Genomic DNA, 24823 nt, shown 5'->3' on the forward strand with positions numbered 1-24823 from the left:
TTCCTACTACGTGCAGCAGGGCCTCGGGCAGCCCTTCTCTCCGTGCTTGCCCTGGCCTGCGGGGACGGGCTCTGCCGGTGGCCCCACATCTCCCCGTCCCGCGATGGTGGGACGGGGTGTGAAGCGGGACCCGGCGGCCACGCAAGGCAGCAGGCCCGGAACTCGCTCCGTGCGGGGCCTCAGGCCCCGCGCCGAGGCCGCCCCGCCGCGGCGGCCGGCTCGGCCTCGCGGCGCGCAGGGTCCCTCGGCGGCCCGCTCGGGCCCGGGCCGGGCCGGCGGCGGCTCCGCCCCTCGCGCCTCCCGCGGCGGCTGCTGTTGGCGCGGCGGGGCGGCCGCGGCGCTGCTCCCCCGCGCGGCTCCGCTCGCCTCGCCTCGGCGCGGCCCCTCATGCGGATGTGACATTTCGCGGCGCTGAGCGCGGCCGCCATTTTGAGGCGCAGAGCGCTGGCAGAGCGGCTCCAGCGCGCCGGGGGCACGGGCGGCCCGCGGGCCGGCAGCAGCGAGGCGGCCTCGCGCCAGCGGCTTCCCCGCGGCGCCGGCGGGGCGGCGGGGCACCGGGCCGGCCCCGCGGCGCCTCCGCGAGCGCGCAGCTCGCCGGCCCCCGGGGAAGCGCCGGCCGCCGGGCCCTGACTCCCGCTCCGCCGCCGCCCCCCGCGCCCTCCCCTCCGGCGCCCGGGGAAGCCGCTCCCGCCTCCCCTCCCCTCGGGCCGAGCAGGCGCCGCCGCCGAGATTGGGCGCATCGCGAGCAAATACGTGCGCGTCTCGCTGCCTCCCTCGGCCGCCCGCCCGCTGCCCGCCGCGCCGCCCGCCGAGCAGGGCCGCCCGCTGCCCCGGCCCCGCCGCTCCTCCTCCTCCGCGCCCGCCGCCGCGGGCCCGCAGCCGCCTGCAGCCCAGGCCCGCGCCGCCGCCGAGCCCGCGCCGCAGCCCGAGCCCGACATGAACCACCACCAGCAGCAGCAGCAGCACCCCAAGCCCGGCGAGCAGCAGCTGAGCGAGCCCGAGGACATGGAGATGGAAGGTGAGGCCCGCGCGGAGCCTCCCGCGGCACAAAGGGCCACGGGGGAACGGCGGGAGCCCCGCGCTGCCGCCGGGGCCGCGGCCGCTCATTGTGGGGCCGCAGCGCTGCTCGCCATTTTAATGCAGCCTCCTGCTAGGGCGGCCGGGCCGGGCCGGGCCGGGCCTAGCGCGGGCCGGGCCCGGATCCTGCACCGTCATCCCGCCGCGCTCCTTCCAGCGGGGAGCACATTCCCAGGCTCGTGCCTTGCTCCTGCCGAGCGAGCGGCCCCCCGAGCCTTCCGCACTCCGCCTTTAGCCCTTATTTATTTATTTTCCCCTCGTGAACAGCCCCTTTCCTATGCACCCAGCCATTAAAGCCGTCTTTTGGGGATGGGAGACACGGTGCGTCTCGATCCATCAGCCAGGGGTGGTCGCGCTGGGCTGCCTGCAGCAGTGGTGCTGGGCTTGGAGGTCCAGGCACCAAACTCCACGGGCGGGTGGTAAATACCCCCAGCACGAGGAATTTGCCTGGGAAAGGCGGCAGTGGGCCTGGCGAGTACAGGTTCTTGCTTCAAAATATGCTTGGAAATTATGAGTGGCCAAGGTGTTTTAGGGGAAGTTTTTCACAGGGACTGCAAGGCTCGACTTCAGGATTAAAAGGTCATTATCTAAAGCTTTTCTCTATTTCATAAAATAATAGTTAAAGCTTATTTATTGTTGCAGTCACGATGTCTGTGCTTCTCGTTTTAGAAAAATCTCTAAATTGGCCTTTCCCTAATATGGGGCAAATATATACAAGGGCCTGTTTTTTTAGAGAAATATCGTGTGTTTGTTTATGTGTATGCGTGTGTAACATCTGCGTGATGCATTTTCCTTTTTTTTTTTTTTTTTTTGGATAGCCCGTAGCAGCCTGCCCTTTTCTGATATCTAGGGCCTTTAACATACTGCCTGTATGCAATTTTCTTTGATTTTTATGGCCTTGGTGCTCTCCTGTGAAAGGCTGATCCATTTGGGTCAGTTTAGGGTGTTCAGTACTTCTTTTAGTCACATCCCTTCTGTCAGTGGGTAAATACAAGTCGGAATTTGAGTGGAAAACCCTTTGATGTCTGGGGAAACCTTATGCTGGTGGCCACCTCCACCCGGAAGAGTCCGTGTGTGTCTCAGCACTGAGCAACCTTCACAGCATTATCTCAGACACCTATTTGAGTTCTGTTAGCCAATGCACAGCTGATTCGGTTGGTATTATTAACTCACTAGTATATGACAGCTTAGTTAACTATGTATCTATGCAAGAAAAGTTTAGGTTGTTTTTTGGGATGCTTGCTTTTCCTTGAGGAATTTGCATTAAGTTTTCCGGATTATGGAAGGTAGATTCTTGCAACTTTTCTATTAAAAGTGCAGTAAACAAAAGCATACCTAAGCCATCCACAAGCCAGCGTCTGTCTTGTTAATGTATGGGTGTTTGTGCCTTAGTGCAAAGCAGTGAGGGAAATATTTAATAACATGTAGTTAACTTAATAAACTTAACTGCATAAAACAGTGTCAGATGTCATTCTCTCTGAGTGATCACGTTAGATTTAGGAGGTATGTGAAGAATGTGCAGTGGAAAATTGCACATGTCGATTTTGAGTTACGTGAAGGTTCACTGCTCTGTGCGCAGCTGTATGAGGTGAAGAGTTTTAAATGAGCGCAAGAACTGTCTTAGAAGTAGCAGCAAAGGTGAGGAATTAAACTCTTCTCAATTAAACTGGATGTGGTACTTTGAGCGTCTGCTTTCTTGTCGCTTTCCCCATTGACCGATTTACTCTTCTGTGACCAGCTAATGGACAGTTGGTCTAAACCAAAGTGGTGCAAGACAGGGCTATCGGGCTAAAGGAGAGAGGAAGACACTCACTTTATAAGGGAGTTAAATCTGCGCAGAGTGAAAGAGAGCAGCAGCGATAGCCGTGATCAGGGCAGGGATCCTATGGAAGCGTGTGACACAAGCCAGCCTCCTTGCAGTGCTTCAGCTACATGATGTGCTGTGAGTTGCCTTTTCCTACGTTTACTCTCTGTTACCTGTGGACATTGTGCTTGTAATAAGATTTATTCATACTAGGATATGGCAGCAGTGATGCATGGAGAGAGAAACTTTAAATTTACCAGGTCTGTTTATAAAAGAAAGTTGCTTCCCTTCAGTCAAAGGCGACGGCTTGCGTAGCTGATGTTAGATATATGTATAATTTGCTGCTGCTCATCCCCTGTATAGGGGAACATATCGCTACATAGTGATCAAAAACTAAAAATCAAACATTTTTTTCTTGAATGTAGTTCTTATTTCCTTAATTTTTCATTTGGTTCACGCTGCACCCTTGTTTAATGGTGTACGAATGCAGTGCAAGTTTGGCACAGGATTGTGAGGGAACAAGAATGGTTCTTGAGCTGGGAACTATCTTGGCCAAACAGTGTCCCAAGCAGCGGGTTTTGCGGGTGCCTCTTGCCTGGCTCTGTGTAAAGCACATGGTTGCAGTCCGTGTGGTTGCTTCCTTTCAAAACAAACTGGGAGGATGGACATGCCTCTGCTCTGGAAGAACTAATAGCTTGTGGCAGTAACTAGTAAATTACCCCGTTGAAATTCCGAGGCCTTTTCTCACCCATAAACTAACTAAACATATTAGAGGGAAAAAAAGATTTTTTTTCTGTACCGAAAGTTGCTTTATTATGCCAAGAATTAGAGCTGTTACTGGTGACATGTTCTGCAAAGTGTAATACAGTCTCAGTCCAGACTGGGCATATATGCTTCCTCTGCAACTCATTTGTTCAAATTTATCTTACCCCATTTCGAAGAACCTGTCTTAATACAAGTCTACGGTTACGTATTTCATAAAATGCCCTCATTCAGTGAAAAGTCGCTTTTGCAGCTTAATAACTGTAGGTATCCCTAGTTTTATGGCTTTAATCGTCCTCTTTCAACCCGTTGCCCTTAGTTATATCCTTGTGTTTTGCATTATGGAAAACTAAACTTCCCCCCGCCACACACACTTCTTTTTTTCTTTTCTGCAGGGGAGCAGGGATGCAGTAAGCACATTTTCTGCATCAACCCTGCGTCCTCTTGCATCACTACTTTTTTTTTTTTTTAATACCATTTTGCTATTTAGTACAATTTAAAGTTGAGATTTGACTTCCAAGTGATTTGACAAGAACATGAAAATCTATTTTGACCTATAAAACATGTGAAAAGTGAAGTAAAAGTGTGTGAAGAAACAGTATATGAAATGTTTAAAATGGCTCTTTTTTCAGTTTCTGTGCAATTAAAAGTTGATACCTTTTCACGGATATTTTTATCACTACTGCCAGTGTTTACTGTATTTCTGTCCCCCCGTGTAATACCAGTCTTGGGTACATTAACTTATTTTTTTGCTTGTCCTCAGAGTCATAACTCCCCCCCCCCCCCCCCCCTTTGTCCTCATGAGCATTCTGAGTTCCTGCCAATTGTATACAGTTAACTGTTCTTGTTTGTGGAAGATGGTCCCTGTTTCTGAAAGAAATGTTGTCCGGGCTCACATTTTAGATTTGGAAAGGCTGTACCAAACTGTCATGGTCACACTTAGCTCTACTCTTTTTTTTTTTTTTTTTTTATCGTGGGAGTTAAGTTAACTCTGTTTCCTCTTCTCTCCCTCTACTTTCTCCATCTCTGAAGGCCTCCATCATTTCTTATTCTTTCCCACCACGAGCTCCTTTACTGTCTTCTCTATTGCTTCCAGCTGATTGATAAAACGCAGCTGTATGTTTGAAAGGAGAATACCCAAACTAAAGTCACGGTGTGAACGTGGGTATCTTGCTTGTTTACATGTTCTCCTTGCCCCTTCCCCTCCCCAGCTGCAACATTTTCCCGTGAAATGAGAGATGCTCACACGGGAGGAGCTGCAAACGCTGATGGATCAGACAGCAGCCCAAATTGCATTGATGCTGTGGTTGAATATCCATACCTAAGAGTAAAGAACCTGCTGTCTTGTGCCCACTCTCAGTAATATTTAGTAACTCTGGAAACAGTTGGCCTTGGGAAAAGATGTAGGTTGCATCAATATCAGATGAAAGCAGCATCAGCAGGTTGCAGAGCGCCCTATATGTGCAGGGCATCCATGGTCCTATAGCTAGGTTTGCTTCTGTGTGCTCCCCAGGAGCTGAGTGATCAGTAGCGGTCAGATTTAGCAAACTTCTGTGAGAAGTGACCTAAATGAAATCCTGGAAAATGCATGTGAAATTCGGAAGGGAGGAATTAGCGTGCTATTCCAGGTGAACAATGTATACATTTTTTATCAGACTTCTTTACGCCATTCCACTTGTTGCATGGCATTGACTCAACTGAGAACAGGAGTAAAATCAACTGCCTGTTGTTACTAGGTCACTGTGCTAAGTAATGTAGCAAATCACGTATGTAAAAGTGCTATAATTCCAAACTTTAAAAGCACAATTAGAAATAGGTGCTGGAGACTTTGCAATCAATCAGTTTTGTACCTGCCAAATAATTTATCACAGGTAAATCTGCACAGTGCATCCAGCCTGGAGCAGTTAAACCAGTTTAGCCAGTACATCTTGCATGACATCATTCGATATTTGGGGTAAGGGTGAAAAGGAACTGGTTTAGAGCTTGTGAAGCACCCAATTTTTCTTAAATGATTATAAATTTAAAAAAGCCACTGTTTGCTTTGGGTTGTGCTGTGAGATGCCCTAGATTAGTTGTTTTAATGTAACTTTGTATCTAGTGCCTGTTATGAGTCAATTATGAAGGTGTTAAATATTGGATGACTTGCAATAGAATGTGCAGATATTCCCCAGCAAGTGTTGTCTTCTCAAATATATTATCCTTATCAATGTATATAAAATTTGGTCTGTGCTCGTTTGACATTTGCAACGTGTTTAGTGTTTATTATAAGGTGGTGTGGCAAGTAGAATGGGGGCTGTTGATTCTTGTGTTATTTTTCAAGCTATTAAATGCATGGGTTTGTTTTCCAAAAACATTTTTCTTGGTTACTTATTTAATGGTATTTAGCTCCTATGGCTTCAGTACAGTAATTTGATACACTAGCAAAAAGCTGTATATTCAAAGAATAAAAGTGCAGATAATCACTGGCAACTGCTGTAGCATAATGTATCCGTGCATATTGTTGCAGGTTTGGACTTAACTCTTAAATTTAAATATTTCTGTTGAGCCTTTTTTGACCTAGGCTTGCTAATTTTGTTAAAACAGGCTCTAACTTTAGAGGGATTGAGAGAAGTGAGTGGATTTTGAAAGTCTTGGCAGCAAAAGGAAGAAGGCTCAACCTGGAAGCACTATTTTATTCTAATTTGAGTTTCCTTGGCTTCATTAAGAGTCTGAGATTTTGTCAACTAGAAGTAATTTAGTTTATAGCCAGCTCAGGAAATTGATAGTTGAATTTTGAAAATGATTAAACTGGGCTGAATATTTGCAGTTTGACTAAGACAATTTTAGCATATCTTTTGCTGTAATACCTAGGGACTTCAAGTCTTCAGAATACAAAAGCACATTTAAAAACTATCCTGTACTGAACGTAACATGCAGCTAGAACAACACAACTCTCACAGCTCAATTATTTGGCATTGCACTTATTTTAAGACAAGTCCCTTCAAAAATGCGTGTACTGAAAAGTAAATGGTAAATTTTGGTAAAACTGTCGAATTCTATGATATAATCAGTATGGTATATATCAGTTTATTTTTCGGTGATATTTGGAAGCTGTTTTAAACATTACTGAAATAAGTTCGTTCTGACTCGTTTAATCATGAAGATGGAAACAGAAATGTCATGCTTTGTAGTGACTCCCTTCAGACACTTACAGAAAACGGGGCATTTGGCATCCTCAGAGCTGCAGTTCTCTTTGGCAGCAGCTGCCAGGTGAGCTCGGGAGTGCACGTGTTGCCCAGAACCTCCTGTTTAAACTGGGAAGAGAAAACGCCAGCCCCTCCGCTCGCTTTTGGCGGCGCACGGGGAGACAGACAGTATTCAGCCCTCTCGGTCCCGAGCAGCTTCAGGCTTTCTGCATCGAAACCAGCATCCTCGTGGCGCTCTGAAGCCTCTCGCAAGCCGCTGTAAGGCAGTGTTGATAGGGAGCTGAAATGTTTTATGAGAAAAAAGTTCCAAATAGGTTCCATGCCAGGAAAGGCAGTTTTAAAATATATATATATATATAATCACACCAGTTTGATAGGAGAATATAACTCAGAGCTTTACATTTTCATGTTAAGTGATTGAATGCATTAATATAGAACTCACTTTAAATGTATAAATTGCAACATTTTTAAAACAGTTTTTCACAATTTCCCTTTTTCTGTTGTAAATATGAAAGGATGTGTAGGAGTATCATTGGTAAAAGCGTTTACCATAGCTTTAAACTTGGTCTTGTGTATTTTCTCAAGGCGCAACAGAAAAAGAATGTACTTACAAAATGGGAAATCTCTAGCTGTGCACACACATTATTATTTCCAGCATCACTGATGGAGGTTTTCATAAAGGCATGAAGATGCAAAATCCTATTAAAATTTGGCATAGGTTTTAATTTCAAATCCATCATAGTGGATCAGTATTATTCCTCTTTAAATACATCTTTAGATCAGGGAGCGGTGGTGTAAATTTATTTCATTAGGCAGCTAGTTCTTGAATGAAAAAAATAGTACAGAATTTACATTTATAGTAAATATATTAGTAATTGAGCTGATACATGTAAACATTATCTATGAGAAGTAGATTTATATTTCTGCTGCCTTTTTAAGAAAAGGCCCTTTCCCAGTGTAAAGTGTTGTATGAATTTATAGAATTTGTTACTGTGAATCTTGCTTTGGAGCTACACAAATGCTGGATGAGTTCTGGGCTCGATTTTGGAGTTCCCTGTGGATGTCAGCGCTGGGGATGTCCGAACCCTCAGCTCAGAGGGTAGCAGTCCTGCAAGGGCACCAAGGTATGCGATAATACACAGCCCTGTTGCTTCCTTGTGCTTACAGTCTACCCTTCATCCCTCCGGAGAGGATGAAGACTCCTGGTGACACGTTTTAAACTTAAATTTTTAAATATTCTGCGGTTCTTACCCTGTTTGGGAAGTGGGCACTGTAGCCTGTAGATCCTAGTTTTCAGGCCACGGGATCTGAAAGGTTGGCCGTGCTGGGCCTAGTATCTGTGTTTTCATGCATTGCTGTTTTATACACCAGCATAAAACCGTTACTGATCTATGTCCTGTTAGGCTACTCTTGCCCCTTTTGACAAGAAAACTACCTGTGATGAAATGCGCTGCTGTGCCCTAGACAGGATTCCCACCACCGTTCACTAGCAGGGATTTTGTTTCTTGGTTATGCCCTACCAGATATTTCTGGTGACCATAATCAGCTAGCAGTTTTTGAGCAAAAGTTTGCCTTGCAGCATGCCTTCTATATTCTATTGAGATAAATGGTTGATTTGCTTGCGTTAGAGATTTTAGAGATATCTGGATACTCAGATGCTGTTTTACTAGATTCACTAGCTTCAAATTCAGTGTCTTTTGCTCTCATGCCAAAAAGGTAGTAAACATAACTCAGTTTTTTCAACCCTTTCTTAAAGCTTCCCAACAGTTTGGGAAATAAAAAGGAGAAGCAGTTAAAACAGAAATTTTTGTCAGAAACTGAAACTTAACTGACTTTAAAAAGATAATGCATTCCAAAATCTTAACCAAGGATTGGTAAAAATGTAGTTTATTCAGATTTATTGCTTCAGTTATTTATTGATGTGAAAATATTTTAGCGTTCCCTGCAAATTTTCTTGTCTTTAAACCTGTTCTGTTCCTTGGGCTTGATGATTTGGTGTACAGACTGTGTAGTTTTGCCTTCCAAAGTCGTGAAGGGTTTCTTTGGGAGGTAGCAATAGATCTCTGGAAAATCCTCTCAGTCATGCTATTAGCATAGATTGTAGTCAACCCTCAGGCTAAGGGAAAAATATTCAGAAAGTTGCGGGAAAAGGGAATCTAGTTTTATGTGTGGCAGTGGCATGTTTGTAAGGCGACCTGTTTGTCCTCTGCTGTGTGCTCTGCTTTGCCAGAGCTGTACCAGGAGACAGGGGTTCTGCAGTGCTCCCTGCAGCCGAGGGAGCAGCTCAAGTGAAGGGACAGGGCTGGAGGTGTGAATGAGTGCGAGGAAGGTGTGAGTGGGTGTTGGCACCTGAGAAATGCATGTGGAACCGCAGCAGCTGTCTTCAGGCTTGAAAACTAAAAAATAATAAATTCACCTCAGCTTTGTTGGTTAGTGAATTCACCTCTCTTTGTAGATCAGGAATATATTTGAACTAACTCTTTAAGACCCCTCAGCAGCCCTACGTGTAAGGAAAGCAGAGGTGTCAGCGTTAAAGCGATGAGAGCAGAGCCTTGGGTGATTCTAGTCGGTCAATTTGGAAATTGTGCTTGCACCAGAAGCATTTGTATAAACACACATTGCAGATTAATGATAAAGAATAATCAACATTTAGGTTTAGTGGCAGCTTTGAAGAGCAAAACTGAAATCAAATTCCAAAAACAGTATGGGTTGCTTGAAGTACAGCGTAGTCAAAATCTGAATGGGAGACGCAGGACTGGTGTATGTGCCCATACTGTTAAAACACGCTTTTTCAGGGAAAGTTCTGCAGATAGCACTGAATTCAAAGCCGAGCACGACATTCAGGACTCTCTCACTTGAGAGCATTATTATTGTTGCCCAACTTCTGCTTCGTTGTAGTAGCACAGACACATTCACACCGAGCAGATCTGCATTGGAGGCCCCTGTGGTCAGACATGTCCAGCATCTCCCATGTCCCCAGCGTGTCTCTGAGCAGCATGATGTCATTTGGCAGTGCAGTGGTCCAGCTACCAGGGCTGTGCACACCAAAAAGTCCTACAATTCCAGCTCCAAACTGCAGGGAAGGCCGTGAATTACAGCCAGGGGTCATTGCCTTCGTTATTCTATCAGATGACTTAAATGTTCCTGGGAGCCAAATAAGAGGTTGGATGCATCTCTATAAAGCACTGCTCCAGGGAAGAGGCATGTTCTGGAGGAGGTCTCTGCCTTTTGCCTCCTCGCTGGTGCAGCTGTTGGTGGAAGTACTTAGTGAATCAGATGAATGAAGATATCTGAGTTTAAAAAACTTCCTTATTTTAGATTTATTTTTAACCTTGCTCAGTTCACTGATCTTATTTGCTGTTTGGCCCTGCAAACAGCTGGGTCAGACTGAATGAAGAAGTAGTAGGAGGGATGAAAAGCTCTTAAGCCTTTAATAATTTTGCAGTGCCTTTCTCCCTCCTTCCCACCACCCATCTGTATCCTGGTTGCTAATTGGAAGAGCAGACAGGGATCTAGCAAAACTATAAGGAGAAAGATGTAATCCAAGAACTGCAATGCTGGTCTTACCATTATAAAAATTGTGTGTTGATCAGGTGCAAACCAGTTCTGGGGAAGGCCTTGTTCCCACTGCAGGCCTCGTTTTCAGTATCATCTCCCTTGTTTTTTCCATGTAGCTGAACATAGTTTCACATCTTCCAACTTGAAGATGTATCTGAAGGACCTTCAACTTTCTCACATGGACTGAATGCGTTACTATTTCCTGATATACATGTACACTAAAATCTCAGTTACCTCTGATCAAACTAGCTTTTCTTCTGATACTTTCAGTCCTCGTCAGCAGAATGATAGAAGGTTCAAGGTTACGTTTGGACCAGGGCTTGGTGCTTATTACAAGTGTCTCCCGTGAGCCAGGCCGCCTGGCCAGCTTGGTGCGTTAAATGGGAGCTGCTGGTTTGTGCAATGGAATTAGATCACACAGCAGTTTGTAGTAGGGCTCTTAGAAGAAATTTCAAGTTAAATTTTGCTGATGCTGAAACAAGTTATCAGAAAAATCTGTGAAATTTTGGCTATTTAAAATGCATTTAGCTATACATTGTGTTGTTAGCATTATGGTCATAGGCTGGTATGGTCATAATAATGCATGCATGCTAACCACCTCACATGTATGCTTTACTCAGTCCAAAGGCAGATGTGCAGTAAAAGCATTTGAAGTTTGGGCAGGATATAGGTTTCGTAAATAGAGATGTATGTTTGTGTTTTCTGATCTAAGAACACTTTTGAAGAAATTGGAGTTGTCGAGCAACTTGTAACCTTATGGGTCGTTTCTACCCCGGCTCTTGCATGCTGGGAGCAGCCAGTTGCTACCTCCGTGTTACAAAGCCATTCTGGGTGACCGTGTCACATTGTTGATTTCTGCATCGCGCTCAGAAGTTTTTTGGCAGGAAAACAACAACATTGAAATACATGTTACTATTACCAATAAGTGATGGTGTAGGCAGCAAAATGTGCCCTGAGCAGTGACAACTCCCCTGTGAACGTCACGTATATGCTGTGATTTCTCCTGGTACCCTGTTTCTTTCTGAACAAAACTCAAAATTGCCATCATAGTTCAGACAGAACTTGCTGTGTTCTGGTTTGTGGCCATTGCCTCTTGATCCATCCCTGGGCACCGCTGCCACCGAAAAGTCTGTTTGAACAGGGATCTTCAGCATCCCATAGATGGATTTGGGATTTTTTTCCCGAGTGCTTTGTATACCCTTTGTATATCTAATTTCTTTCTTTTTTTTTTTTTTTTTTGCATGTATTTTGCTGGATTGGGTTCGTGAACAAGCTGTAAAGATTCTCCTGCTTTGTGTGTGCAGATAAATATCCTTTTGTGCATCTTAACTGCTAGAAGTGCCCGTGTGGCTCCCACCCTGATAAACGCAATGTACTGCCGCTTTCCATGGGCACCTGTGCGGGCCGTGGGTTATTTTTTTCCCAGAACACTTTTTGTTTGTTTGTTTGTTTGTTTGTTTGTTTCGTGAGTCGGGGAGGGTAAATGAAATAACTGAATACTGTATCAAAGTGGATTTTCTGTTTTTCTTTTTGGTCCATGAATGCAATTTCTCTTCCTTTATAATCTCCAGAAAAAAATAGAAAACATTCTCTTTTCAAATCTATTTTGCCCTAATTCTTTATTATCTTTTATCTCTTTTATTATCCTTTATTGCGAAAGTGCCTTTGTTTTTTTTTCTTTTATTCTTCTCTGAAAGAAGGTTTCCGCTGTATAGACTGAAGTATTCTTGTATGAATAAAAGTTGCAGCTAAGTTATTGCTGTTTCTACTAATCTCTATTCATTCTTAAATCCTTGTCTTATTCTGACTTTGAGCAGCAACATCTGAGGCTCATTTAGAGTTTGGGTCAGACTTGAATATAACAGCATTTGAGCTGGAGCTCTAGGCTTAAGTTCTGGTCGGTTCAGGCTGGTGAATAATGACTTTTAGATCAGAAGCTTTCAGATGATTCACACTAGTTGTAGATATGTTTTTTTTTTTTTTTTTAATTGCATGCAATTCTCTTTCTTAAGCAGTATCTCTTAAATTGCATTCTGTCTTCTGAGAAGTATCCATAGAGATTATTTTTTCTTAACTGAAAAATATTTGGAGGAACGAGTCTGGAGGCCAGAAAGAGCCAGGAATCAGATGCTGGGCACTTTGTGGTATAACTCTTACCTTTCGATTAGTTTCTCTCTCCTCTCACCTGCTGCCAGGCATCGTCTTCCCCCATGTGCGCTGCCAAGGAAAGCTCTTCACAGGCAGTTTTAATTCGTTCAAAAGTAGTTGAGGAAAAAGAAGGAACAAGTTAAAGGACCAGGAATCCTCTAAAACTGACAGCAACAGCAGGAACTGTAGGTGGACCAGGTAGATCAGGAGGAAAGTGAGTTGATAAGGGTTGTGTCACAGCTCTGTGCGATTAGCCACCTACTTTGTAAGGGCTGATGGTGACGACAGCCCCAGATGATAACTTATTTGAGAGAACTTAGGGACTTAGGGGCTTCCTGACACAGCGGACTAATCATTCATCACTAGTGGAATGAGGAATTTGAGATACAATGTAGTTAAGTGACAGTGTTTATACTAGGTTCTAGCCAGAGGCAAAGCAGGAAGATGGTAATTTTGGAAGTCCTGAGAACTTGCTTCAGCTGAGTGATGATAGCAGTGGAGCAGTGAGAATCAGGAAGATTTTCCAGGAAAAAAAAAATGAATGTTGAGGTTAGGAATATAGTTATGCAGTTAGGGTGTTTTGCAGAGTATAAAAATACTTAATTCACTGGGTAACATGCAGTAGTCAGGTGGTCAGAGCACATTTCAAGTCTGTTTCCTTGCTTTCAGGCTCTGAGAAGTTACCCAGAATGCTATTGAAACCCAATTTTGGAATTTGGCTCATCGAGTAACAAATAAAAAATGTAGTAGGTAATCTATTGTGTGTGTGTGTGTGTGTGTGTGTGTAAATGCACAAGAGAAACGCAAGCGTCAAGGCACTGCTTCCTGTTGATAATGTATTTCTGCTCAAAATAAAGCAGTAGTTACGACTGTCGCCACATGTAAGGTGAGTAGCTTTTCAGGGGAAAAAGGAGAAAAAACCTCCTGCCATTAAGAAAAAAAATAAATAAATTGAAGACTCTGAAGTGAGGAGCCAGCTGCATTGCACTGTATGTGCTTCACCCAGGCGCGTTGTGGTAAGGTGAGAGTGGAGCCTGTGGAAGGGGTGGCTCTTGCAAAGCCAGGAAAAGCCACGTGCCTTAGGGGAGAGCAGCTGTGGAGGACATGGAGTTTTCCAGCACAGGAAAAGGGGCTCTGGAGAAAGAGTTACCTGGGATGGTGACACACAGAGCTAGCAAGAGAGCTGAGAAAACAAACTCTGTCTGAAGCCACGTCCCCCTGCCCTCGTCTGCCTGGGTGCGCTGTGCGAGGCCGTCCCAGGCAACATCCATGGGAGGCTTCCTTCTTTTTGACTGTGGCTCTGAAATTGCTGTTTCTAAAATAGTTGCTTGTGTTATTTGCATAAACCGCTCATTTTTGAAGCTTGCAGCTGCAAATGTTACTGTGGGATGTATAGGGGTGACGAGGAATCACATTGAAGGCAGCTGCTGCTTTACGGGGCAGGGTGTGTTTTATCAGTAGATAATTTTCATGTTTGTATTCCAGACAGTGTAATTTTGGAGTCTCGCGTTTAGTTTTTATCACCTAATGTGGCTCTGGAGTAGATTTTCTTGTGTCATTTATTTCCGTGCGTTTCTCTTAGACTTGGAAAGATAAAACCAACTTCAAAGTGTGTCCACTTTTCCATTAAAATGTCGAGTAGACCTTTTCCTGGTTGTGTTTGTCTGATGTGTGGATTTGGCTACCTGGCCCCATGGCAGCTCTTTTGGCACCAAAATAATAAGTTGGGTATTTAAACTTGAATGGCTTAAACAGGAAAAACCTTTTATTACTTCTTGAAACATTTCTTTTGTTTCTATGAAAAAGAGTGACTTAAAATTGCTGACAAGAAGAGTGATAAAATTGTCAGTGCAGTATTTATCTGAGGATTAGAAAATTCCTGCCCCTTCAGGAATTCCTCTGTCAGTAACAGGAGCTAATGCGTGAGTTCCTTGATTCCTCTGTGTAACAGGTTTTTAGCTGTGATTCCTTTTTGTGTAAGAATAAATAAATAAATTAAAAGGTCTTATAGATAGATGGTGTCACGTAATGAACACAGTTTGCTACCAATTTGGGCTTCTGTTCATTAGAGTGTTTTGAGTAGAGCGTCTTGTAATTTCAAAGCAGTGATGAGAAGCTCCTCTTCGTGCAGCCTGAGCCGCTTTTCCGCGGAGGCTGACCAGCCCTGCGGGCGGCAGCCAGGCTCTTTGAGGAGACTCGAGGCAGTTTTGGGGCGCTCCTGCTGAGGGGCTGCGGTTTCCCTGCCCAGCTGAGGACAGAACCGGTCCCCGCGCCGCAGTGGCCACTGCCCAGAGGCAGCAGCTTCCCGTCCTTGGGCCCATTCCAGCGTCAGGGTATCAGTGATGTGCGAGGGGCTCGGGAGACCCTCTGCCCTCGGGAAATCATTGACCACTTCCCGGGTTTTGCGGGACAGTTTTCAGTACCAGCAGGCTGAAAGATTTAGCTTGTTGAATAACTCAAAACCTAATGGAAACTTACTGTCTTTTGGGGCTTTGGGAAATTGATGGAGAATAGAAAACCGAAATCTGTGTTTTGCGGAACAAAAGAGTGCTTTCTTGTCCAGCTCATTCTGAAGCTTTCTAACCTATAATTTTAAGATTTTTTTTTTTTTGCTTCCTCTCAGGTTGTTAATTTAGTTTTTGTTAGTTACAGTGAAAAGAGATGGGAGAATTAACCCAAAGTGTGGATTTCTGTAACAAGACCCTCCTAAAATCATTATTCATCCTTCAGCCTGAAACACAGGTGGTTCTAAACTTACAAAATGGTGAAAACTGAGTTGTAGAAAATAGAAATAATAATTTTGCTAGCAAGGAAACTTGCTGAATGTTCCCCTGTGAGCGGAAAATACGTGTGTGTGCAGGAGTCGCACACGGTACCTAAGTCGCGTCTGCCCGTTTTGGTTCCTAGCTTGCATGCGCTGTCTGACGCGTCGCTGCCCTCACGGACCTGCGAGGATTGTGCTTTACCGCTGTGTCCTGGAGCGGGATGGTCCCCCTTGCAACAGCAGGGGCACTGAGCCAGGGTCGGTGCGGGGCGCGCGTTTCCCTGCCCTGCGCTCCCTGCGGGTTTCTGGCTCTAGGCAGGCATCTTCCTTGTGTTTAATGGCTTTTGATGGGTTGCTCTTCTATTCACTTTGCTTTTGGAAGTGAATAGGGGATTAATATATGCTTTGTACTCGTTCATTTTGCTTCTGCATCTTGAATACTGAGTGCAGTCTGGTTAACCAGCCCGCAAAGCCTTCCTTTGCAAAGGTAAAGGAAGAAAGGAAAAGAGGAAAATAAAGATCATCAGAGATAGCAAATGGTTGCAGGAGGAGTAATGAGTTAGTAGACGAGAATGCTTCTGCCTGGGCTTGGCTTCCCGGGTCCGCGAGGAAAGACAGAAATCTGGAAAGCGGGAGTGACGTGAGAAATGAAGTGGAGGTTCAGCACCTTGTACGATTTCAGAATGGAGAGTCCTCAAAGGCAGTGAGCGGGTGGCAGGGTGAGAACAAACTGCAGAACAGATATTTTGTATAGCACAGCTAACCTGCGTGTCTGCTGGCCGGGGATCTTGCAGGTACTGAGAACCTGCCTGAGTTTGGGAAGCGCAGGCTGTGCCCGCAGCGTGGTGTGAAACACAAGAATGTCATCCACAGCGCGTGGAACCCTGATGCCTCAGAGGAGGCAGGAAAGCGCGTCACTTTTCGCTCCGTGCCCCGGCTTCCTTTCTCCTTCTCCTTCCTTTCGTCGTTTTTCTTCCACACTGGCTCCACCCTAATCCAAGCGGATCCGATCGAGTCTCTGTTGTGGCATGAGGAGGCAGCGGTGCAGGACAGGCGCCCTGTGCCACGGGGCTCCTGAAGTCGGGGTGCAGCGCAGCGGTGACGTGCCTGATGCGCTCTTGTAATTGTTCTAGTTTTGCCTGTTTTGAGCGGTCTCCTAACTCGCTTTTCTTCCAGAGCCTTGGTAGGAAGATGCTGTTAACCCTAGTGAAAGATGGGGGTTTATTTACAACCAAAGTTTTGAAGCAAGCAGTGAAAATAGCATGAATATAAATATGAATCTGTGCTAAACCGGAATCTTAGAATCAGGAATAATGGTGAAAAATGTTCTAAATTTCGATAAAGGTATGCACACTGTTTTTAAAGCTAGTGTGGGCAAGTCATGCATAATCATATTAACCTTTTCTTCAAGAAGAATAATAGAGTGTTTTAAGTTACTGTCCCAAGAGAGAACTTTCTGCTGCTTCAGTATATAGTAGGCTTTCTGTTGTAATGTTAAACAGATGTACCCCCAAATTCTCTGAAACTGGTCAGTGCTACAGAAATGAGTTCTGAAAATGTGTGTAGCTGGCCAATTACTAAACCTTGGGTGGTTTGGGTGCTGAGGATGCACATGCTCCTGCATTTTCAGGAAAAAGAGGGAGATGAGGCTGCTAATGGGGGTGTGATTGCCAGTTCGTCCCAATAAACCTGCTTAATTACCCTGCAGTTCCCTTTTTAAAGCACAGCAGGATCGCATTAAATCAGCGTGTGTCGTGGCACACAGGAGGGCAGGTGTTCCCGGCCACACCAGGAGCTCTGGTTCTCCTTGAGACTGTATCGTTTTGCCCGTGTGGCAGAAGCAGTTTTTCCCTAGAGCTTGGCAGCCTTTCTAGGATGGCCGCAGAGGAGCTCGGCTTGTGTTGCTGCAGGAGAGCGGGAACACGTAGAGAGGGGTGTGACCCTGGAGAACCACATCGTTTAGGGGTGTGTAGAAGGTTGGGACCAAGTGCCCTGTCTTCAGCAGAGATGTAATCGCATTAGCATCCCTGGAATGTGCAGGAACAAGTCAGGAACTGCTTCAATAGCCCTGCTCTTGCAGATAAGCCAAGAGGAGAAGGTAGCGCAGGCCCTGCAGTTGCCATAATAGGTCCCGACACTTCTGATGGTTCAGCCTGTCCTTATCAGGGAAGAGAATAATTCATCCTGTCAACATTTCTGTGTACCACTTTTCAAGTATCAGATGAGGGTCAGAAGAGGCCTTCCTTCCATTTTCCTTCCTGCTCTCGTATTCTTTGGGAGCTTAACGTAAGACTAAGAACTCGGCAGACTAAGAAAATGGACCAGGGGATGGTCTTTGTCTTGCCCTGACGGCTGCAGAGTTGCTTAAGACACTGTGTGGGTGAAAACAGGTTAGTGAGATAGATGGATCAGTCTCTTTCTAAAAAATAATACAGCCATATTGAAGAAAAATGCTGCTGCCTGCCCAAGTTATAGTACACCTAGAGCTTAAAAAAAGGTATATGGAGAATTTTATACAATAAAAATGAGAATACTGTCAATGGCAACTGCTTCAGCACGAGTATAAGGTCATAAATACGGCAGGTAATTATAGGTGTGCTGTTAGTGTCCACCCTGCACTTTGGTTCAGGCAGCCTTTCATTGGACACTGAATTATTCCTAAAGCAAGGAGTTAAACTGCTGAAAGTTGGCAGTGATTTAGTTGCTGTTTGTTTTAATAATTTTGGGGGGTGAGTTCTGAGGTGGCAGCTTCTGGTCCACTGAATAATTGTTTATGCTACCTTAATTGCCATGTCCATAAGAAGTTAGGCACATTTTCGGTACTTACAATTTTGTTTTGTAGAATGTAGTCAGAATTCTTACGTTTTTAAAGATAAGCAGATGAATAAGCTGCAGCACAAATTACCTCCTTTGTGGAACAAGTTGTCTAAGCTGTTTGCTCTCAAACATTATGGTTTCCACAAAGTTACATTGTACCTCCTTCTCCTTTTCAAATAAGGATAACTTCTTCCCTAGGCTAAAGCTTCAGATACTGTTTACATTCCCATAACCTTATGGACATGTAGCTGTCTTGGAGTATGTTGTTTTAAGGTTGAGAAACTTCTTATTCAGTGCAGTAACTCTTGTTTTATCTGATAATTCAATAGCGAGAAAGCTTATAAATACAGTCGTATTTCCTTAATTCATTACTTTGTACTTTGGCACGGCGTGAAAACATCCCACCTCGTCAAAGCACTCCCTTTGCCCGGGTGGCAAGGCCCGCGCGGTGCCGGCGGTGCGCGCCCCGGAGCAGCGCGCCGAGTCAGCCGCACGGCGAGCGGAGCGCGGCCGCGGCGCCGCTGTCCGTGTGCTCCTGGCAGGAACGCCGCGCCTGCTTCCGGAGGCTGCCGCATCCCAGGAGCGGCTGCCTCTCCCCTTACTGCCCTGTGCAGCATCGCCCCCTGCCAGGGGGCTTTTGCAGCGCACAGTCGGTAGGGCAGTAATTATTTGTTTCAGATGGCAATTAGAGGGCCAGTCTGTGTAGCAGAGTTTCTAATCCTGTGTAGCAGAGTTTCTAATCTTTTTTTTACATCTTTTCAAGGCCTGATATTCGTTCGCTCTTTATTTATTTATTTATTTATCTATATTTGTTTTAAAGCTTCTTTCCTCTTAATTTTTCTAGAGCAAATTTAGCAAGGGATGAGGCTGCTTAGAGCGTGCCCACCTAGCTCAAGGCGATCCCTCTTCCCATGCTCTTGACACCTCCTTCCTTCGTTTTGCAAACTTGCCTCTGGCCGCTTCCGTGGAAGCCTCATCCCCATAAATCCCCGGCGTCATCCTTTACACCTTGCTGCTTTGGAGATTTGTGCCAAATTGCAAGTACTTCTCAACACTAAATAAAGAAAAGGTAATGAGCCATAAAGGAAGAAAAATAATAAATGAAACAAAAATAAATTGCCTCTTATTTTGCTGATATGAGAAGTAGCTTTTTACTATGAATGCAAATGACCCCCTTTCAGAAGTCAGGGTAACTGTGGCAGCACTGAGCTCTGCATCTCTCCAACCAGCAGTGTTTTAGGGCTGTAGCTGCTTCACTTTCCCTTCCTCCCCTTCACATTGGCCGGCTGCATCTCCATTTCTTTCTCTGTTACTCTGTTCTCATTTAAAAACAGATTATTAGGCGGATTGTTTTGTTTTCAGGTGTCGTTCAAATGAGAAATTGTTTGGTGCCTTTTTGGATTTTCATTACAGTACTCAAAGTCTGCCTTAAGAAATGAAGCTAAAGAGCACTTTGCATTTGATTCCTGTTCTGCCTTGTCCTTTAGTGCAGCAGAGAAGTGGAGTTTCTGTCCGAAGCACAGAGAGGCATCAGAGGCCAAATATTTTCAGACTTTCAAAAGACTGAATTTTTCCAGAGCAAGCAGATCTGGTCCTTTCTGCCAAAGAAATAATTTTGTTTTGCTTTGAACAATACTAGTTTAAAAACGAATATTGTAAATGAAGTTAAGTCATAATGTTGGAAACTTGCTTGGTTATTTTCGTAGAGCTTTTAATCCCCTGTGCCCTGGGAATAACGCTCCGCAGTGGGGCATTCGGGGCAAGGCTTTCCCAGCCTGCAGGGAGGTCGCTGGAAAGGTGCGGGTTTCACGGCAGCTGCTGATGTGATGGAATCAGCCCCGATGCGGGGCCCTTCTCAGACCCCTGGCAGAGCCTGCGCTGGGGCGTCTGCTGCAGAAAGGGCTGAAAGCAGCTGTGCCCTGTGCGCGTCTCGCTTTCACCATTTAGAGACAGGTACTTGCCCTCTTCTTCCTTGCTCCCGGTTCCCTGTTGCTTCCTTTGCCTTCAGGAGGTAACAGCTTTTACTGGCCGAGGCGGCTCTGTCCTTTCTTTGCCTCACTGCAGTTAACGGCCTTGGAAACCCCTCCGTGTACCGTGTGCTTCGGGAGTCACTCCATTTTTCGAACATATTTGTATTGTATGTTCAGTGTGTAGCTGGTATCATTCGATAACAAAGTGATTTAACTGTTAGAAGACTGATTTCAGTGAGTTTTTCGGTGAGATTTACACAGCCTTTCTTTATTCTTCTTACCACCTCATGTTTTGGCTCAGACCGTTGCTTTTCTCAGCATTTACTGGAGCTTGAATGAGCTGCTGGCATCCTCTCCCTTTCCTGGGTTAGTGAACAGAGTTATTGCGAGTACGGTATCGTGAAGCTTATCCTCCAGGACGCCGTGGAACTAGCATAAGGTGGCGATGAACAGAATAACTAATCTAACTGTCTAGATTTGAATCACACTGTGCATACTGTTCCATTAAAACAAAAAAACCCTCAAGAAATTTTTTGGAACCTTCTACGAAGTTACAAGGACCTTGGTTCTGGAATGCCCTGCAGTCCAGCAGCAGGGGAGAAAGACTCGTGTTTTCAGCTTTCTCCCCCTAAAGGCAGAATTCCAGATAGGAAGTTTGGCATATCCAAGTCTTTCCGTTGCTGCCAGCAGGGAGTGCCAGCAGTGATTTGACTTTGCTTGGATGTGTTATCACTGCAGTTGGTGCCGTTCAGTCATCGTTTCCTGGGATAGCCATGAAAGTTCTGCATGGAAGTTTATGCTGACTGTATGAGGGGCCCTGTAGGAGTCTGTGATACCGGTAGCTCCTGTCGTGAGACCGTCCTCTGAGCGAAACAGTAACACTCTAGTGTCCCTATGAACTCTCCGTTGTGGTCTCGTCAAACCTCAGAAGGAAACAGCAGTTTTTCAGTCTGCTGAAGAGGCTGCTCCAGATTCTCTGGTGGCTGCTCAATCTAAAACCCAATGAGCAACGCTATAGGTAATGTGCTAAACTGTGCACACTTGGCGACGGCCGAAATCCATAAAGCCACCAGCTCCCTGCCTTCCTTCTGAACATGTGGCAGCGCTTTGTGTAACTGCACTGCAGCCGTGGAGCTGTTTTCCACGAGTGACCTCAAGCGGATGTTTGCTGCTGAGCAACTTAGCTGAAATCTTGCAGACATGAAATTCTTCAGCAGTCCTATCTTGCAACAGGACTTGCATCACTCCAAAAACTGCATGATCCAGAGGAAGTATTTCCTGCTTTCTCATTAATAGGAAGGAAAAACCAAACTTTGAGGTTCAAGCCGCACAAGTTCAAGTAACACAAACCATAGAACAGGCAATATATCTTTCAGTGACCTTATTAAATCACCTAAATCTGACTGAACGCTCTTTTTGAGTACAGTTTTTAATCATTGCTCTATTTTCCTTCTGATTACTTAAGAATGTTAGTATTTGAATGTCAAAATGCTGTTTCCTTTGGTGCTGGCATTTGAGTTCCTCAGCGAGGAACTTGAGTTCCTCAAGAGAGGAGATGAAACATGCATTTGCAGTGGGATTCATACATGATAGTAACTTATCTGTGTAGAGCAAGTGCCAGGGATGCAGCTCGCAGATTGTACATACCAGCCGGCCCTGCTGCACTTTGTGGTTGCAAACAGGAGTTTCTTGCACTTCATCATTTCAGCATTCAAGGTCCGTTCTGCATCTTTTTCTTTTTGCTCTAAGTTACTAATGATAAGAAGTGTCTCTCCTTTGGATGCTGCCAAAAGGAAGCTCCAAAGTGTAGAGCATCTTTTCTAAACACTTAGAGCTGCAGCTGATTGCTTGTGTGTGACACTTTTCTCTATTTATTTATTCGTTTATCTTTTAATACAGTGGTTTGAGTAGACAAAAATGCTTCGTATAACCCTAAATGCTTGTTTGTTTGTTTTTTTTTGACCCACAGTAAATAATTATCATAGTTCATCATGTTGTCCTGTGTTTCTGTTCCTAATGAACTGATAATATGTCTGTGAAGTTACCCTTAGGGAGGTAGAAAACAATTTAAATGGTGTTTACATAAGTCTGATGGTATTTATCTAAAATATTGGTGATGCTTATCTTTTAAGCTGATCACTTTTGCTCTAATTTCTTAGGTATCCTCTTGCCTCTCTGCAAACCACTCAGACTTGTGAGACATAGAGAACCGTGTCTCAGAGAAAGCTCTACTTTTTAGGACATTTTTTTCCTTGTAAAATATATTATCAGCACTTCAGTGCAAGTTTCTTAAAAGGCAATTTTGGATGAGCAGTTCGCACAGAATCGCTGTTCTGGAGCTGTTTGCTTCCTTGCATGACAACTTCAAAAATCCCGGTGTTAATTTAACATACAAGTGGTTGTCGCAATCCATCCATGTGCTGTAAGGAGGGGAAAATAGCAAGCTGCAGAAATGCTCATGGGGATCTCTGCTTCCTTCCCTTCTCTTTGCAGTTTTTCTGGTTCTTCAGCTGCAGCTACTTCACCCTGTCCCCCTTCATTTTGTTGCTAGCGCAGTTCCTACATGAGTGGGCTTGTCACAAATGCTCCTACCTGGGAGCTAATTTGCTACAAAATTTTCGCTATAAGCCCCATATTTGGAATGCTGTTTGACTTTGCGATGGTTATTTTGATGAGAAATGGGAAAGGGGCAGGGGACTGCGTTCTGTCTGTTCAGGGTATGGATTTCACTCCTGTCACAGTGCAATGTGTTGTGAGCTCAGGGACTTCCTGGAGCCTGTGTCCTTAGGAAAGTGATTTTGAGCTGATCAGTAGTCAAAGAAAGGGACCAACAAACCTGTCTTGTGCATTAGGAGAGCAATGAAATTATCATCTGTGGATGTGCGGGTGTTCTGACAAAGCAGCAAGGTTGGACCCCTCGATTTTTTGGCCAAGTTGCCGTAACTTTGTGAGACTCCTATGAGCGCCTGCCTCGGGCCAGGGCGTCTTACCCCTTGAATCGTAGCATCTGTGCCAGGCTTCTTGCTCGCTTTTTGGGCTTATGTTTGGGCAGAGGGAGGTTAGTGGCAGTGGCTGCGAGCGCGGGGACGGGCTGCGCTAACGGTAGGGATGTGGGGTGTTTTGCACAGCTTTGCAGCACCATTCCCCGCGATTTTACAGCCCTCCCGGAGCAGCAAGTGTCGACGCTGCCCCGTGCGGAGCCGCAGAGCGCGCGGAGCCCTGCCCTGTCCAGGGTGCTGAGCGCCCGCGGCCGCCCCGCCAGGGCCGCAACCCCGCGGCTCTCCCGGAGGCGCCGGGCGCCCTGTTCCAGTGCGCGTCACCCCAGCTGGATGTGCAGACACCGGGAGCAGCCGCGGCGCCGGCGGAGGCTCTGCAGAGCTGGGCGCGAGGCAGTTTGTGCCCCTGCATGCCCAGAAGTACAGCAATCCCATCCGATGGGCTGCAGAGAGAAGGAGGTGCCTCTCCGTTCTTACCTTAACCCATCAGTCAAATGCATCTTTCAAATAGGCTTTCTGGTGCATGGGGTTATTTCATGCCTCCCTCTCAGTTACATTTGCATTTGTTTTAAATAGTCATCTAAGTAAAATTTAAGAGCAGAAATGAAAAGACATAGGAAAATATTTCCTCAAAAATGTTCCTGAAGTGGCAATAGGTTTTTCTTTTCCAGATTTTCTCTAGTAAGATTTAAAAGATCACCTTTACATTCCATGAAATGCTGTTTTCCTTTAAAAAGCAGGAACACTTAACAGTAGTTAACGTTAGATTACAAATAAGTTATTAGGAAACTGATATCTATATAAAACTTTATTCTTCAGTGAAATGTCTGAAGATTAGTCATTTAAAAGTCATTTTAATTTAATCGGACTCAATCGTTAGATACTGCCTATAGAAACATCTCTTTGAGGAGCTCCACAGTTATCTGTGTACCAGTACTATTGTTGGGCTTTGCTATGCCAGGATAATTTTAGTGGCTTCTGGGTGTTTTTTCTGGAATAAGTCTTTAAGATTTCAGTGTGTCTTAACATTTCTCTCTTCAGGTAATCCTTAATACAGCTGACTGATTGTCATTTTTTTTTTTGCTATTTTTTTCCCTGCTTTAGCTGGAGATACAGATGATCCTCCAAGAATTACTCAAAACCCTGTCATTAATGGGAATGTAGCAATGGCTGATGGACATAACAACACTGAAGAAGACATGGAAGATGGTGAGTAAATATTTGGTGAAAATGTAAGGATTTCCAGCCTCTTTATGGATTTGATGACAAAGCGATTCGTGTCTATGTGTATCTGGAGCAGCAGGTCATTGAGGAATCACTTCCTCCTGTGTTTGTGACTGCTGGATTTCCATATTGAAATCCTAGTGATTTTATCTGTTTTTCTATATTGTAATATGCTCTTCAAATGTCCTGCATCTGGTTGTTTGCTGAGAAGTGATCGTTGTCGGGATCTTCAGGAATTTAGGGTCATTATGTGTCCCACTGTGTTGTCAGGTATTAGCTGTGATTTTAAAAAGCTTTATCTTTGTATGATAAATCAGTGTTAGCTGTTCTCTTAAGGACTTCTTTTCTTGCAACTCTGACACCCTTCCACCTGAGAATACAAGGGAAGAGATGGGTATTGATGTCATGGTAACAGGAAGGGACAATGATGATGATTTTCAAATAGTATTGTCTGTCAAAGAAAGGTTAAAATGATTGATCAGTTCTAACAAAAGTATATCCAAAAATTAGTTACTTGT

The 24823-nt window shown here is 44.9% G+C and overlaps 1 protein-coding gene across 1 annotated transcript in view; it reads left to right on the forward strand.

Annotated features, from left to right (window-relative positions):
• Positions 1-894: 894 nt before the first annotated feature.
• The window catches only part of USP7 (ubiquitin specific peptidase 7), a 57248-nt gene continuing 33319 nt past the window's right edge, over positions 895-24823 (forward strand). Inside the window, exons 1-2 of the mRNA XM_088524594.1 lie at positions 895-1018; positions 24186-24290. Of these exons, the coding sequence (XP_088380720.1) occupies positions 937-1018; positions 24186-24290 (187 nt within the window). The 5' untranslated portion in view covers positions 895-936. The remainder of the gene's footprint in view (positions 1019-24185; positions 24291-24823) is intronic.

The sequence above is a fragment of the Tinamus guttatus genome, unplaced genomic scaffold (genome assembly GCF_059628265.1).
Source record: "Tinamus guttatus ecotype Peru unplaced genomic scaffold, ASM5962826v1 Tinamus_guttatus_pri_ptg000212l, whole genome shotgun sequence".
In the NCBI taxonomy this organism is placed as follows: domain Eukaryota; kingdom Metazoa; phylum Chordata; class Aves; order Tinamiformes; family Tinamidae; genus Tinamus; species Tinamus guttatus.